We start from the raw sequence: 18,508 nt of genomic DNA on the forward strand, positions 1-18,508 counted from the left end.
GAAACAGGCTCCAGGCTCTGAGCTGGCAGTCAGCACAGAGCCCGACGCGGGGCTCGAACCCATGAACCGTGAGATCATGACCTGAGCCAAAGTTGGACGCTTAACCAACTGAGCCTCCCAGGCACCCCTAAATTCCACTCTTTTAGCAGATTTCCTTAGACATTACAGTGCTATCAATCTTGGACTATCTTGATAGCCCCAGGTCAACATGCCATTCACACATTTGCCCAAATCGGACTGGAACCTCTGTGTTTAGGGTCTTCCTTGGGAAGCAGTGAGCTAGGTGATGCTGGTCTTTACCGCACTGCATCACTGACTGGACTGTGGGTAAACGCCACCCCTCCTGCCCATCACACAACCTGACAGCGTGCACAGTGGCACGTGGAAGTGCTGCTCCTTATTTTGTCTCTCTCTCATCCATTCCCTGCTGTCCTCACCCCTTCCTGGCTCTTCCCAGTCCACTCCTCCTCCCGTCTCTGGACCCTGTCAAGGGAGAAAGGAATCTGACCCAGTTCATCCACTTGGAGTCACTAGTGACTAGATAAGATATCCAGGCAGGAGGTTTGCATTTTGAAAGACCGCAGGGAATGCAGGACACCCTGCGGGGAACGTCTGGGGAAGGGAAACTCCAGTGGTCACCTATGATGCCTTTGGAAGACTGACTCTCCCAACTGTACCTTTTCACCTTCAAAGCAAGCTCTACAAGTTAACCATCCACATTCTACGCTATTTTGTCTGAAAACTACCTGTTGGAAGCATCAAGGGCTTTGGCTATTGTACCTGTGTCCTCTGCATCCATAATGTCTTTGGGTTTCGAAACTTCAGTCCTGCCATTATGTACGTAGCGGTTATGCTCACATCGCGTTCCACATCCCTAACATCCAGTCTGCTTCTGGTCTTTCTAAGCTTCATTATAAAAATAATACACACAGTGTTTCACAGTTATGTGAGAAAGGATCCTTGTCTTACAGATGAGGAAACTGAGGCTAAGAGATATGCTCAAGGCTTAGTGGCTGATAAGAGCAGCACAGAATTTGAGCTTGGACTATAGGACTAGATATGTGCTGAACCCCACAGCTCCTGTCACGCGAGGCCCGGCTGCCCTGCAGCTTCCCCCGAGTGGAGACCAGTGTTTTCTCTGTGGCTTAGATCCTTTCCTTGGAGCACCAGCAATTTCCTTGCCTGTTTGTGCCTTAAGGAAGTATAATGATAAAGAGCTCGGTACTGGAGCCAGATTGCCAGAGATAAAATTCCAGTTTCGCTCCTTCATCCTTTTCTTGGTTTCTTACTTAAATTAAAAAAAAAAAAAAAAAAAGAATTATTTTTAAGCAGGCTTCACACCAGGCATGGAGCCCAGTGCGGGGCTTGAACTCATGACCCTGAGATCAAGACCTGAGCTGAGACCAAGAGTTGGACGCTTAACCAACTGAGCCACCCAGACACCCCTAAATTTTTAGTTTTTGTTTTTGTTTTTTTTGTTTGTTTTTAAAAAAAAATTTTTTTTTTTAATGTTTTATTTATTTCTAGGAGAGAGAGAGAGAGACAGCATGAGCAGGGGAGGGTCAGAGAGAGAGGGAGTCACAGACTGAAACAGGCTCCAGGCTCCGAGCTGGCCGTCAGCACAGAGCCCGACGCGGGGCTCGAACCCACGAACCGCGAGATCATGACCTAAGCGAAAGTCGGACGCTTAACCGACTAAGCCACCCAGGCGCCCCTAAATTTTTAGTGTTTGAAAAGAGCTTGAAAAATACCTTGGTTGTTGCTATGGACTCTTTTTTTCAATTGTTTATGCCTCCACTATAGCGGGTACATGATGTTTTGTTTTGCTTCTTTTATGTTTATATGGTTGTCAGTGTATTTCAAGGTCAGAAAGGGGAACAAAAACTGGAGAAGGGGAGCCCGAGGCTGTAAGAATGTTTCTATTCTAAGAAGAGTTAATGTAGTCTCCACGGAACAGGGCAGGCACTATGCTGGGTGGTTTATATGCATTAGCTTACATCTTTACAACAAACCTGAAAGCCAGGTATTATGACCCCATTTAAAATTAAGTAGACTGAGGCTCAGAGAGGTTAAAAAAATTCTGCCCTGAGTTGGTAAATGTAAGAGCAAGAAGTTCACCTAAGTCTGTCTGACTATAAGCATATGATCGTAACTTTTAAAGAAAACTGTACAAGTTATTCATTAATGCATTCCCATTGTAAAAATATCTTGAATGCAGTTGTATATGGAGTTAGTATTAGCATTCTCCTTTGCTCTTTCCTTTTTAAGGTACATAGTGTCACTGGTTGATGTATATCCAGGACCTTTTTCTATGCACATTTGTGGACACACAATGATACAGACTTTTAAAACTCTAAATGGGATCACTCTATACTTAATGCATGGTTGCTTCTCTATTATGTATTCCTACAACCATCTCTTTTCAAGAATCTGTTTATTTTTCTAGTGGATACTTTAGATCTGCCATAACTTATTTGAGCATTCCCCTATGGACGGACATTTGGATTGTTATTAATTTTTCAATAACAATAACAACAACCAAAACAGAGGTGCAGAGAAAACAGGTGAACACAGATCTTCGTCTCCCTTGAGTATTTCTATGGGACAGAGTATTGTCAGGGGGACAGCTGGGTCCAAGCAAGTCTGCATCTTACTCTGTGACAGACACTGCTAAATTGGCCTTGCAAGGCCTGGGGTCTGTCCACTGCTCTGTGCTGTGTCTCAGTGAAAACTGAAGTTGGAAGAAAGACCCTTGAATTTCTGATGTTTGCCTTCTTTGCCATTGGCCCGTTTCCGGTTTTCCCCACCTTCCACTCCAGCTGATCGCTTTCCTATCTTCTCTTGCCCTCTTATTTCTGTCTGTCCTGATCTACTTACGGGGGTGCTTTTCCCTGCACTTGAAGTATCAAGTCCCACAGCTCTCCTGCACATAACAGAAGCTGGGAGAGCACTTATTCTCATGTTGATGGCTAAGGCTCCTCGAGTGCCCTTGAAGTATATGATTCACACAGTGCTGTGAGCTGGGACTGCACACCTGATGTATGATGAGTAGGGGCAGAGTGGAAGGTGGAGATGGATGGAGCAGATGGTCGTACTAGTGGAAGGGCTCAAGCTTTTTCATCCTCCACCTTCTAAAATACTCATTTACTTGAAGATGTCCTTGTATTTTACTTAAGGACAAAGATAGCGATCACCTGCTGAAAATGTGAATGTCTAACTTGAAGGATTATAATGCATACAGTGGCTTGGCTTTACATCTCTCATTTTTAGAACACTTTGTTATTTTGGTAAATGAGAATTATATATCATTTAAAATTGTCATCACTGATTTGATTCATTTTTTTTCTCCTTATGAAGAGCATGAGTTAATAGTCTGCCCCTTTGCTGACATGAGATACTGTTTTAAAAATTACTTTAACTTGTCTAAATCTCAGGGACTGGCTTAATAAATTAGGGTATATCTATAAGTAAGAATAATTTATAGCCAATAAAAGTCAGAAGTCAGAGGAATACTTAATGACAAAGGAAAATGTTCATGATATGTTGTTAAACATTAAAAGCCGGTTAAAAAACGGTATGCCAGTGTGATCCCACGTTTAGAAAAAAATAGAGACGCCCAGAAAAAAAGACCAAAATACACTCAAGATTTTAACACTGCTTGTCTTTGGAGGGTGGAATTAAAATCTTTATAAAAAGTTTTATCGAAATTTTCAGCTTTGTACATGAACATGGGAGGATTCTATGAGGAGAGAAAATAACTTGTTAGTAAAATTATTTTAACTCTTTTTTTTTCTTGTCTTCCTCTGATCTAAGACTCAACTCTTTTGATATTAAACATAGAGTTGACTCACAGAGAACATTCAGCGAGATCGCCAGATTGCTGTTCACGTTCTTCTGATGCAGCTGGGGAGGGGGGTCAGCCCCTGCCTTTCTCCTCCTACCGGGTTCCAGTGTATCAGGAAGGTCCCTGACTGACATCGAGGCCAAACATCCAAGTATGGAGGTCTGTCTGGGTCCAAACTGCTGGATCCAGCTCCAGGGGTGCATGCATCCATCTGGGACCCATCCTTGTGGGACTAGGTTCAGAACCTGTGGTTCTGAAGGGAAGTTCAGGAAGGCATGAGAGGTCTGCATGAAGAAGCCTTATAAGTACTTACAGGAGGATCAGAGCCCCAGCCAGACAGAGTGGGATCCTCTGAAGGGCTCAAGTGCCAGAGGGATGTGTTACCAGGCTGAGTGATTAAATAGAACATCCAGTTGGCAATTAAGATAAACCAGGCCTAGGGGCACCTGGGTGACTCAGTTGGTTGGGCAGCCAACTTCGGTTCAGGTCATGATCTCACAGTTCGTGAGTTTGAGCCCCACAATTGGGCTCTGTACTCATGGCTCAGAGCCTGGAGCTTGCTTCAGATTCTGTGTCTCCCTCTCTCTCTGCCCCTCCCCCGCACGTGCTCGCTCACTCAGAAATAAAAATAAACATTAAGAGGAATTAAAAAGGAAAAAAGATAAACCAGGCCTAAAAGAAGTGCAATAAAAAATAGTGACTTGGGTGGCTTTCTAGACCCAAAGAAGGGAAGGAATATGCACATTCCCTAAGTGTCCACTAGGTGGCAGGCCCTCTCCTATACTAAGAGCTTAAGAGTATGCATCCTTAGGCATTTCGGGATACAAAGGTTTTTAACAGTCATCCCGAGGGCTGGTTAAAAACACAGATTCTTGGGCCTCTTTCCAAAGCTTCCAGTTCAGCAGTCGGGAGTGAGGCCTGAGATTCTGCATTTCTCACAAGCTCCTGGTCCAGCGAGTGCCACTGGTTGAGCACCACCGAATATATCATCTCAGACTCTGGGAAGGAAGGAGCGGCAGGAGTAGTATGTTGCCCTTGTGGCTAAGCAGTCAGTTCAAGTTGTGACAAAAACTCCAGGGAGGTGTAGTGTGGAGACAGAAGGGTGGCTTGGGGAAGGGAACGAGGTCACTTGCTTCTGGTTGGAAATAACCTCTGGTGCTAGAGCAGATTTGAATGGTGGGCTTTGCAGCAGAATATTAGGTTGCCAGAGTTCTCATTCTAGCTAAATGGGTTACCAGTTAATGTCTTTAGAAGGAAGATATTTCCTTTCCACCTGCAGCAGATGGAAACGCAGGTATATGCAGATTAAAATAAAAGCGGTATTCAGACCAAAATGAAAAACAAAACATTAAATATATACCATAAATAAGCCAAGAGAAAAACATCGATAATTCTCTAAAGCATAATTATTTGGACTGAAGGACCATTTAAAAAATATCCAGTCCATTATAGTTCAAGACATGGTTCCACTGCACAGGATTGTGACATAGCTGTGGCCATGCATGACTGCCCAGGCGAGTTTGACAATTCCTGACTGATCCAGACCCTGTTCGGTGAGGTGAATCCACTGAACGTGTATTTGAATGTCAGTGGTAATGTCAAATTGCTGTAAAAGTTTCTAAAGCTTACTCTCAGTTTCTGTATTTGCATCAATGGAGAGTAATAATGACAATTTGTAGAAGGGTACTCATCCACAAACTACCCTTAGAGAGGCACTTACCTAGACTGGGTAGATTACTGACTTGAGAGACGTGCTTATTGTGTAACTCAAGCAGTCAATTTGTTGTTTTGGCTCTTGCACTGTGGATCCTTAACTTTTTGTATATTTTAGGGCCATTTAGTTCTTGTTAATTCCATTCGGGGTCCTTGAAATGGGGCTCTTTAGATATGCTTTTGGCCTTGATGCTATTGCTTCATACTGAGACCTCAAGAGTAATGTCTTACACATAGCAGGCACTTAATAAACACAGATGGGTTAAATGCATGGAATTGTAGCCCAGGACTGAGATACCAAGCATGTTTGGGGGCTGGAAAGAGATAGCCAGGAAATAAATACCCAACATAAAGGGATATCAAAACAGAACTCTCCTCACAGTGATTTTCTACAGGTGGTAGACAGGCAGAGCAGATGCAGAAGAACCAGCTCCAAAAAGAAAAGAGCAACTAATCAAGTTGTTTCTCTGGCCTCACTGGTGCCTGACTAGATAGAGGTGTCCAGGGGAGCCTGGGTGGCTCAGTTGGTTAAGTGTCCAACTTCGGCTCAGGTCATGATCTCACAGTTCGTGGGTTTGAGCCCCGCATCGGGCTCTATGCTGACAGCTAGCTCAGAGCCTGGAGCCTGCTTCGGATTCTGTGTCTCCCTCTCTTTCTCACCCTCCCCTGTTCATGCTGTCTCTCTCTCTCTCTGTCTCTCTCTCAAAAATAAATAAAAAACATAAAAAAAATTTAAATAGACGTGTCCACTGTGAATGACTAAAATTCAGTTTTTAAGATTCATGGACCATGACAATGTAGGCCTTCCTGTGGCTTTTTCACGCTGAGCCAAGCCATTAACTCATGTTCATGCCAAGGTAAACCCTACTGGTTACTGTAGAAACTACCAGAGAATTTTCCGTAGTTGTTTTCCTTTTAATACTAGAATCCTTTTTTTAAAAAACTGTTTAAATGTCTTTACTTATGTTTGAGAGAGAGACAGTGAGAACCAGGGAGGGGCAGAGAGAGAATGAGAGAGGGAGACACAAAATCCAAAACAGGCTCCAGGTTCTGAGCTGTCAGCACAGAGCCCGATGTGGGGCTCAAACTCACGAACTGTGAGATCATGACCTGAGCCGAAGTCGAACACTTAAGCGACTGTGCCACTCAGGTGCTCCTCCTTTTAATACTAGAATCTTGAGGAAGGACTTTAATGTAAGAATTTAATTATATTTTCTTATTAAATGTTCTCTGACTTTCAGCAAAGGAGAGCTTAATGAATGCAAAAATGGGTGATCAACTCTAATCTCTCTGATACGTCATGCCTTACCCCACACTCATCTGTCCTATTCCCCTTTTCCATTCCGTACGAGGTTATGTGCTGCACAAGGAATTTATGTGATTTAATGGTGCATAGCTAGTAATACTAATCACAGTAATAATGATAGCTGCCATTTAGAGAGCCTTTATGAGAGGTACTAAATTCTTAAATATATCATCTTATTTAATTCTATCAACAATCACATAAGTTTGCTCAAGGACAGAATGGAAGGGCTAGGAATCTAGCCCAAACTTGTGACTTTAACCACTGTACTGTAGTTAGGGTCTTGGATCCAAATAGAAACTGTTTCCTTTTGCTTTTAAGATAGAACTACAAACTGAAAACTAGACAGTTTTAGGAACTCTGGGTACCCAAGGCTAAGACTTCTTGTAAATGATAGAGACATAGATGGAGCCTATGAATGAATAGATGAGTGACTGACTGACTGAATGAATGAATGAGTGAATATGGATACCAACTGTGAATGAATCAAATTTAGTTTGTGAGGTTCTCAGATGATGAGGATACTGCAGTTTCATGTTGGCATTTCACTATAAACCAAGGAGTGACATGGTTTTGATGCCAGCTCATAAATTCTGAAGATACAATCTGGTTACAAATTCAAGACTAAATCTCAATTGTATCTCAAACAAATTTGTGTGCACACGCACACACACACACACACACACACACACACACGTCCTGTACGCTCTTTCAAAAAAACCTTATTTTGTTCTTTTTTTAAACATGCTTTGCAGTTTCTCAAATCTCCCAAATAATAGACAGGCAGTTCAAACACAAATCTTCCCAAAGACAACATGTATAGTTTTGACTACACTCAAATCAGAGCTCATACCACTATTTTATTATTTTTTGATAATTCTATTTTCAATTGAAACAATCTACACACTCGACTTTCCAGGTCAACTGGTAGCTCTAAGGAGATTTTCATGTGTTCTCAGAAAAGCTAAAGGAGCCACTGTTTTTTGATAGAATAATCATGTGTTTACGTTCAAGTTAAGACACTGTGTAAAAGTCTTTCATGGCTCATACGGAAGAGCCTTTACAAACTTTCATTAATATATCTTGCTGATTGATTGCCGGATTTCCAAATGCACAATCTAAAACTTAGTCATGAGTCAAAACCATTAAAGAAGAACCAGAAAGACCTTTTTCCCCCTCACATGATAAATTGAAAAAGAACGGAACATCCCATGAACATGGACATTTAAAAGGACAAATGAATTTACCAAGCACACATTTTGGGGAGCCTTAAGACAATAAAGCGATCAGCACAAAGACATCTGTCAGGGTGGAGGCAACCTGAGGTAAAGACCAGTTAAATCTAATGCAATCAGGAACTTAGGCCAGTTTAGCACTTTTTTTTTTTTATGAGGTGACAGCCTCCTAACACCATAATCTTGCCTTTCAGGAAGATGACACAAGGATTTGATGAGTAAAAGAAAACAACTTAAAACCTCTCTTTTGAGCATGAATTGTCTACTGGGGCTAAAGGTAGTCTTTGAGATCCCATTAGCCATAGCACAATTGGGAAAAGAAACGTACACACACATACACACATGCACACACACGTTTCAAAAGCAAGTATAGAACGATAGCAATGCCTGTTTCTACTCAGATTCAAAAGCAGAATTAAAGCCAAAGCTAACAACCCTTCTGCTAATTAGAGAAATAAAAATGTCTTCTCCCCAAGTGTCCAAAGCAACATGAAACTGAAATTAACTGCTTTCCTTTGGGACTCATTTATTTATGTTCAAAAGAAAATTTGGGGATAAAGAAGCCCTGCAACAGAACAGTTGGGGAAAACACATGGACACTATGCATTGGGATAAACAGAGCTGAGCACACAGTTACAACAGAGATTTTTTTCTGCTTGTTGAAGAAGCACTTGATATGGTCTAATAAAAAGCGGGTTACCTTTACATTTCTTCTCCTCTGTTTGGAAGGTCTGGGCACTTGGGACACTCTGATCATTCACATCGTCATGGTCCAGGTGGAATATTGAGCTAGTCCAAGTGGCCTGGATGAGATGTGGCGATGACTGTTCATTTTTCAATGTGCTGCGCCTCTCCGCATGGCTCTTCCTATGTAGACAGGCTTCAGACATTCCTACTAGCTTCCAGTCGTGTTCTCGGTCTGGACAGTGCTTTGGTTTGTCCCAGGCTGGAAGGCCATTTTCTGGAGGGTTGAAAAACACGAGATGACGAGCTGTTGGCATTGTCAAGATTTTGTTGAGATGCAGTTTTGGAAGGCAAGTTGTTTCTCAATTCTTTGGGGCTGACAGGATTCACATGCACCTCCACTTGATGGCAGTGATAAGATGCAGAATTTGTCAGCCTTGGGCATTTAGCCACCACAGTTGGATTGCCTGTCGGAGTAATCAACACATTCCCCCTTATTTTTAGTGCCTACAAAGACATTAGTTCCCCCATGGAAAGGCTGTACTTTCGCCAGCCAGGCTTCCACAGCAATGGCCCCGGAGCAAGTTTACACTAATTTATGTTACTGCTTAGACGATCGTTTGAGGTCTTGAGGGTCAGGGCTGGCCATGAACACTTTTCAGATCCTTAGGACGTAAAACATCCAGGATTCAGCCTTGTTTGACTTTGGTTTTATCACAGGCTGACCTGAGGGACACCCTTGTTACTTAAGTGGGACATACTCACGTGGCTCCTCAGAGAGTGACAACTCAGTCCTCCCTACCACCTTCTTCCCTACTGGCCTGATAAAAAGAGACTGGATCTTCAAATGGAAATTTGTAAATGTTGTCCCAAGCTGGCAATGAGATCCAATGGAGGAAAGCAGACAGTGCTTTAGTTGTGGGGTAAATTAGCAGTCCTAATGATAAAATGATAAGCTCGGGATTGCTTTGGTTGAGGTAGAGGCAGTGAATTATTTATGTATATGGTGTTGTTCTTTCTATTTAATTTACGGGAACTGGAAAAATCTACCCTCTAGAAAATAGGTAAAAGTGGAATAACATAATGAAAACTTTATCACACTCATCTTTCTTGGTGACAAGTTTTACCTCCTTGAATATCTTTATTGTACATGGATATAGGGTAGAGAGTAAAAACGAACAGGCTAATGGATATATTTGTATATGCAAAAAAATTTTAAAAGAAACATAATCCACTTGGCCATCCATATTTCTAGAAATTTTTAGGCTACTGTTGAAATGTGAAAAATACAATATAGAGTTCTACTTTAAAAGTTATCATATACATGGGATGCCTGGGTGGCTAAGCCGGCTGAGCGTCCGACTTCGGCTCAGGTCATGATCTCATGGTTCGTGGGTTTGAGCCTCACGTCGGGCTCTGTGCTGACAGCTCAGAGCCTGGGGCCTGTCTTAGAATTCTGTGTCTCTCTCTTTCTCTGACCCTCCCCTGCTCACGCTGTCTCTCTCTCTCTCTCAAAAAAATAAATAAAACATTTAAAAAAGTTATCATATACCATGACTGAAAGACTGTAATATATATGTGAATTCTCCTTTATGCAGAAATTACCAAAGGAGCAAAGATATCCATATTAGAGAGAAGAGTCCATCCTGATCTGTGCATAGTATTGGGAGTTTTTTCTTTGAATATTTATTTATTTTTGAGAGAGAGAGAAAGAGAGCATGAGCAGGGGAGTGGCAGAGAGAGAGGGAGACACAGAATCCGAAGCAGGCTCCAGGCTCTGAGCTGTCAGCACAGAGCCCCACGCAGGGCTTGAACTCACAAACCACGAGATCATTCATGACCTGAACCGAAGTCGGATGTATAACTGACTGAGTCACCCAGGAGCCCCAGTATTGGGGAGTTTTAAGCTGCCTTTCCAACATTTAAAATGATTTTTAAAGTATTTAATGCCAGAGTTAAAAATGCTTTAGGTTTTCATAAGCACCCTCTCTAAAGGACTAGACGTCTTTAGTTGTTGCTAGGATGATTCCTCTAAAAGTGTGACCTATACTCTCAGTCACTTTGGACACTGCATTTACCCTGTGAGAGTTCAGGTTACTATGTGGAAATTCTAACACACATACACTCTCTTTCTACTCTAGGAGGCCCCTGTGAACAATGACAACAACAAATAATCAACACATGATTTCTTTGTCACCGTAAATGGAAATGCTGTGGCTTGAAATAACAAGGCCAGTAAGCAATAAGTCCATGCAAAGAAAGAAAAATCCTACACAGTGACAGCTTTTGGATATAACATTTGATCTGATTCAGAGAAGAGCCTTGAAAATTCACTGTATGCAAACGGCTATGCTAGGCACTGTGTGAGGTCATGGGTCCTTTCTCTTTGGAACTTACATGGCATTATTCAATGCATGGTGACTCAAGAAATCTGGACTCAACCACAATCAGCTACTGGTGCAATTACAGGTACCTATTCTCACTACCCATTAAAACAAGACAACAGATTAAAATAGTGGGGGATTGTATTGCAGTTCAAATTAAACATATCTATGGAGAATCCATTCAAGTTTCTTATCCAAGAGGGTTTGAAGTTTTCATGAACTAAATATAAAACTACTGAATGCAAGGGTTAATTATGGGCCTAAAGAGATTCATTTTATCTACAGACATGAAAAGCCTTCTGACCAATGCATGTTTCAATGATGTCTTCTTTGTTTTCAGGGACTCTCTAAATCCTTGGTAAATTGCATCTTGTAAAGCTCCATTTTAAGTAAGGCTAAAGTTATAACACTATTTTGTAAAGCCTCCAATGTTTGTTTTTTCTGCAGAAATTCTTAAAATTTGGTATTAATTCCCCCGATCAAACAAAAATTAAGAAACACAACCAAAATGAGTAGTCACTGCTCCCCAGTGAAGGCAGCTAGTGACCACGCTTGGATGAGAGATGCTGAAAGGAACTCCACCCAAGGGGACATTCCTCCTTAAGCACAGCCTATTTAAGCTTGCTCAGCATGTCCCCTGGGTCCACAAGAGAAGGGATTTCTTCTAAGCAAGGGAGGTTATGTTTGGGGTGAAGCAAGGGATAAGATTGCCTTCCATTTTCCTAAGAAAAGAAGTTGAGATGGTTTTGGGGAAAGGGCATCTTTCATGGGAGGCATTTACGGGCTCATAAATTACTGACTGTAATTACATTCGTGATAATGATATTCAGCTGCTTAATTGGCAAGTTTATTGGTTGGGGCACCTGCTGAGAAACCTGGGGACTGAGAACTCTTGGTTGGGTCATGGGAAAACTCGAGAGGATTTTGTTTAAGGAGCGTTCTTGATTCTTATCCTTCCCAGAAGAGGGAGACACATATGATTCTATTCCCAAGCAAGGATAAGATATCCACTATACCAAGCTCCTTAAATTCTGCCTACTGAGAACCAAAGTTACCTCCATGTGTGTTTGCTTGGCAGTGCCGGTATTCAGGGGTACCCTGCTTTTTCTATGTCTAATTCTCCTATCCTTTGTTTCCCCCAAAACTCAAATCAATGAGGTATTGCTTTGTAGAGGGATTGAGTCAAAAGATTAAGTCAGCCATTCTCACACCTTAGTGAGTGACAATCGCCTGAGGCGCTACTAAAGAACATAGAAGACCAGGCCCATTGAAGTGGGATAGGGCCAGGATTATTTGTATATTTACTAAGTTCTCCAGATGATTCTGACACCTGAGAGACTTTGAGATCTACTGGGTTAAGAAAATTGAAGGCAGGAAAACAAATTGCCAGCAGGTTTCAGATAAGGGCGCAGTCTCCTTCTCACACCTGATGTTTTACACAGTCTTGAAGTAAATTTGCTTTATAATTAGGCAATTCATCGACTGTTTGGGGATCAACTGTGTGAAGCTTTACAAGCCAGATGTTATGAAAATATTCTCGGTGTCATAATCATCAGGGAAATGCAAATTAAAACCATAATGAGAGATCACCTCACACTTGTCAGAATCAAAAACACAAGAAACAATAAGTGTTGGGTGTGGATGTGGAGAAATAGGAAGCTGGTGCACCATTGGTGAGAATGTAAATTGGTGCAGCGGCTGTGGAAAACGATATGGAGTTTCCTCAAAAATTCAAAAATAGAACTACCCTATGATCTGCTAATTCTACTACTGGGTATTTACCAAAGAAAACAAAAACACTAATTTAAAAAGATATATGTATTATATATGACTTACAATAGCCAAGATGTGGAAGTAACATAATAAATTATGATGAATGAATGGATAGATGAATGGATAAAGAAGTAGTTTATACCCATGTGTGTGTTTACACACACACACACACACACACACACAGAAATTACACAGCCATAAAAAAGGATGAGATCTTGCCAGTTGCAACAACATAGATGGACCTAAAGGGTATTATGCTAAGTGAAATAGACTGAGAAAGACAAATATTATGTGATCTCACTTATATATAAGTAAAATCTAAAAAACAAAATGAATGAACAAACAAAAAGCAGAAACTGGTACATAAATACAGAGAACAAACTGATGGTTGCCAGAGGAGAGGAGAGTGAAATAGTTGCGGAAAATGGGTGAAGGGAAGTGGGAGACACAGGCTTCCATATACAGAATGAAGATGGAATAGGCATAAAAGGCACAGCACAGGGAATATAGTCAATGGAATAATAATGTGTGGTGACACAGTGGCTACTTGCAGTGAGCAGAGCATATTGTATAAACTTGTAAAATCACTATTTAGACACCCGAAACCAATGTAACATTGTATGTCAACTATATTTCAAAAAAAGTCACATATTAATTGGATTTTATCTTATAGATGGTGGGTATGGATGTAAATAAGGGTTTGCGTAAAGTCAGTTGTTCTAGGCATTAATTATATGGGACACAATGTAAACAATAGTAGAAATACATTTAAACTTTGTAAATGTTTATTTTTGAGAGAGACAGAGAGAGAACACAAGCAGGGGAGGAGCAGAGAGAAAGGGGGACAGAGAATCTGAAGCAGGCTCTGTGCTGACAGCAGAGAACCAGATGTGGGGTTGGAATCTACAAATCATCAGATCATGACCTGAACTGAAGTCAGATGCTTAATCGACTGAGTCACCCAGCTGTCCTGAAATACATTTTTTTAAAAAAGGAGGATTCTAGGAATGATCGTTATCTTGTTATTCACATGAACTATGAATCCTTTGCTCTTTAATGGATTCTAGCTAATACCTAGCTTTTGATATTTCATATTCTAGACATAAAGACAATTAACCAATTTAATTTGTCAGTTATGGTGCAAATTAATCCCAAGTAGAATTGGAGAAAATAAGTAGATAGGAGCATGTGAGCTGCTACTAAAATAACCAGACACACATTGGCCTGCGTTTCTCAAGAGAGTTTAGAATCGAGTGACTGAATTGGTTAGATGATTATAATTCTTGTGGCTTTGAATGACACAACACCAGTCTAAAAAGTTATTTTGCAAAAAGAAACAAACCTAAATCTCATTAACGTAACTACTTATAGCCTGTCTCTGGAAATTTCATTAAATAGGATAGAAAATTAATCTGTTCATCAAAAAGAGGAGAATTACATGGAAATATTCAAGTACTTCAGGACACAAAATGGAGCTGATACCTTGGAAAAGCACTAAGGCAAAGAAAATAGGATTATGACAAAGTGGTCAGAGAGGGTGAGCTGAGTGGGCTGGGAATTCATGGCACTCATGATAAGAGTGTTCAGTTTGTATTCAAGGCCATTATACTAGATATCGAGACCCCAAACCATACTCTGTGTTAGGGGAATGTGTATACAATGTGCTTTGCAAACCCAGCGAGTGTGTAGAATTATCACTGTTTTCATAGCTCAGGCTATTAAGCATGATGTCTCTAGTTTCCATTCTAATGTTTTACTCGAATCCATTAAGTTTCAGCTTCGCCTAATTCTCATACTATGTACCTATCAACTGATTTTTATTTGTGGAGTCAGGTAGAACAGGAGACTAATGTCTGTCTGAGCATCTACTAAGGGCCAAGTACTGTACTAGACACTCTTAGTCATCTTCATGAACATTCAGGGAGGTACACAGTGACTCTGCTTGATTAAGAGGAACCTTACGTTCAGACAAGCATTTCATCTGTTCTTTCATACCTTTGTGTTGTTAACAGATAATGTTATTATTTGCCTTAGTTTGATGAGCAGCCATTAGCCTATTAATAGCTATCATTTTTAATGGGAGTAATTTATTTTATTTTTTTGAGAGAGAGAGAGTGAAAGAGAGAGAGAGAGAATCCCATGAAGGGCAAAAAGAGAGAGAGAGAGAGGGAGAGAGAGAGAGAGAAAGAAGGGGGGCTCACCTGAAATGGGCCTTGAGCTCACCTTAATGGGGCTTGAACTCACAATCATGAGACTATGAAATCATGACGTGAGGCGAAGTCAGATGCTTCACCCACTACCCAGGTGCCCTAATAGTTATCATTTTATTAGTTCTTCGAAAGTACTTTATCAACTATGTTTATTCAATTTTCTCAGTTACTCATTTTAATTTTTAATGTTTTTATTGATTTTTGAGAAAGAGACAGAGACGGAGTGCAAGTGGGGGAGGGGCAGAAGAGGGAGGGAGACACAGAATATGAAGCAGGCTCCAGGCTCTGAGCTGTCAGCACAGAGCCCGACGTGGGGCTTGAACCCACGGACCACAAGATCATGACCTGAGCTGACGTCAGACGCTTCACTGAGTGGGCCACCCACGTGCCCCTCAGTTACTCATCTATATTCACAACTGGTCTGCCTGCTTTCACTCTGAGCCACCTACAACCCAGTGTTCACAGAACAAGCAGAGTGAGCTTTAAAAAATATACATCAGAACATGTTTTTCTGCTGCTTAGAATCTTCTAATGATTCCCATCAGTAATGGAATGAAGTCCTAAGGCCTTACTGCAGCCAGAAAGGCTCCAGGGAATTCATCTGTCCATGCCACTGAGCTGCTCTCCTGTGGCACAGCCCCTTGCCTTCTGTCCTCTGGCCGTGTGGGCTTTTCCTAACATGTGACGCTCGCTCCCACCACAGTGTCTTCGCAGAAGCTGCTCCCTAAGCCTGGAGTGCCCTTTCCAAATTCGTACATCACCTCCTCTTGATGTACTAAGAACAATTAATGGGATCACCCCTCCCCCCCGGCCCCTTTGACATGAAGGTTGAAATTTCCCTTTTAAAGAACCTATCTGGGTTGCATTTCTCAAGGAAGATAATCGAAGGTAAAACCTAATGGCTTGGGGCACCTACTTGGCTCAGTTCCCTAAGCATCTGACTCCTGATTTCAGCTCAGGTTATGATCTCACGCTTGTGAGTTCGAGCTGGACATTGGGCTCTGCACTGATGGCCTGGAGCCTGCTTGGGATTAGGAAGGAAGGAAGGAAGGAAGGGAGGGAGGGAGGAAGGAAGACCCTAATGGTTGGATCCCCATATTGACATGAAGGAGAGTCTGTTTGAGCAGGCAGAGGAGAGAGGGAAGTTGGAAATCTGAGTCACACTCTTTCACATAGTCTAATTTTGGAAATCACTGCTTCCTTCTAAGCCTCAGTTCTTTTCATCTGTAAAATGGCAGTATATGATGTATGGGCGTGAGTGTGTAGCAACATGGATGGACCTTGAGGGTGTTATGCTGAGCGAAATAAGTCAGGCAGAGAAGGACAAATATCATGTTTGCATGTATAGGAGGATTAGGAGGAACTTGACGGAGGAACAAGGGGGAGAAGAAGGGGGGAAATGGTGGGGGAAAGGGAGAGAGGCAAACCATGAGAGACTCTTGAATGCTGACAAAAACTGAGGACTGATGGATGTGGGGGGGAGGGGGGATGGGCATGGAGGAGGACACTTGTGGGGATGAGCACTGAGTGTTATGTGGAAACTAATTTGACAATAAACTATTTGTAAAAAAAATAAAAAATAAAATGAAATAGGAAAAAAAATAATAACACATTTAAAAAATAAAAATATAAAATATAAAAATAAAATGGCAGTATAATGTCACTTAGAGGATTTGATCTGTTCTCAGCCTTCAAGCCCTAGATCTGTTTAGGTTTTCTTGAACCATCCCATCTACCCTCCAAACTTCTATTAACACTTTCCACGTATCTTTCTCTGTCCATGTGCCACTTCGTAACTTATGATCTGTGGGGAAATAGGTTCTACTCACATAAATGGGTTAGAAAGAAGCTTATGGTAGAAAGCTGCCACCACGGGGCCAAAGCACCCGAGGTGAGCTAGCAAGATACTGTAATGGGATCACAAGTAACTTGTTACATCACCTGCAGGAAATTACTTTCCATCTGACGCCAATATACTACTGCANGATTGTTTTCTCCACATTCACGTGTGTGAGATCTTGTTTTCTTCACATTCACCAAGTGGGTAATATCTTGCGAGCTCAATAAATACGGAGCCAAAAGCCTTGTTTGGGCTCTTGTCTCTTTCCGAATGTTAGCGTCTCTCAGACTGACTTCTGGGTCCACTCTCTTGCTAGATAAGAGAGCTTCAGGCTCATAGTCTGTGACAATGATCTTTTACATACATCTTAAAAAATGTATTTCTTTAGCACAGTGCCTAGCACAATGCCCAAATCATCATCTCACAATAATCTGATAACTTTGCAAAGAGATAAACGATTTCCTAAACACAGACTCTGCCTTTTATTTTATCTAAAAGCTACTGATAAGTCATGAGGATTCAAAACCATGAAAACAAATTCAGTGCAGATTTTCTATTACCAATACTGTCTTTTCCAGACTGCTGAGAAAATGATAACGGTTTTGCTTTTCAGTGGTGGGGTGTCTGGGTGGCTCAGTCGGTTAAGTGTACAACATCGGCTCAGGATGTGATCTCACGGTTTGTGGATTCGAGCCCTACATCGGGCTTTGTGCTGACAGTTTGGAGCCTGGAGCCTGTTTCAATTCTGTATCTCCCTCTCTCTGCCCCTCCTCCATTCACCCTCCGTCTCTCTGTCTCTCTCAAAAATGACCTTAAAAAAAAAACCTATGCTTTTTAGAGGCAGGAAAGAATAGTGGTTAAGAATCTAGACTCTGTTAGTTAAGGTTCAAATTCTTGCTTTGGCATTTATCAGCTTGGGAAAAATTGGTCTACCTTCCATTTTTCTCTTAAATATGATGCTTGTCTCTCCTCTGTAAGGCAAGAACTTAGCACGTTTTCCTTGTGTTATGTCCATGGCATCCATGCTCCCCTACCTGCTTTGGACTCTGATAAACTTCTCCATCTCTCAGTTCCCCCAACACCAAGCACAGTGCTTTAACGTGACAGGATCTGAAGAAATATTATTTGGAAATAATTTAACCTAATCTAGACAAGTCAAGATACTTCAGAAGCTTATCAGAGCACACGGGCTTTCATCTATCTGGGAATTTTATGCCCTGAGCCATAACCTGCTCTGTGTGAGACCCAGTCAGCCAGAGCTGGTCAGCATTAATGTTCTGCAACAAAAGGCTGCTTGGCCATAAGCAGATGCCTGTCAGCCTTCGATGTGTTCTGTGCATGAAGACAAAGGGAAGCTAGCTGACTCTACTTGTTCCCGTCCTCAGACTGCATAAGCCCCCCCTTTTCTACTTGGGCATTTGCCCAAAAGACAGGTGTAGCTTGTTTTTTGCCCAGACAAGTCTCTGGTGGAGGGCTTCGGGAGGGACACCAGAGCACGGCTGGGGCATCTCAGTGCCCTCTT

General features: G+C 41.7%; 1 protein-coding gene across 1 annotated transcript in view; it reads right to left on the reverse strand.

Moving 5' to 3' along the window:
• Positions 1 to 18,508, reverse strand: part of THRB (thyroid hormone receptor beta) — a 393,077-nt gene that overhangs the window by 66,184 nt on the left and 308,385 nt on the right. The window contains exon 5 of the mRNA XM_077760723.1: positions 8,796 to 9,056. Coding sequence (XP_077616849.1) covers positions 8,796 to 9,056 — 261 coding nt within the window. The remainder of the gene's footprint in view (positions 1 to 8,795; positions 9,057 to 18,508) is intronic.

The sequence above is a fragment of the Crocuta crocuta genome, unplaced genomic scaffold, assembly GCF_008692635.1.
Source record: "Crocuta crocuta isolate KB4526 unplaced genomic scaffold, BGI_CrCroc_1.0 scaffold253, whole genome shotgun sequence".
Taxonomy (NCBI): domain Eukaryota; kingdom Metazoa; phylum Chordata; class Mammalia; order Carnivora; family Hyaenidae; genus Crocuta; species Crocuta crocuta.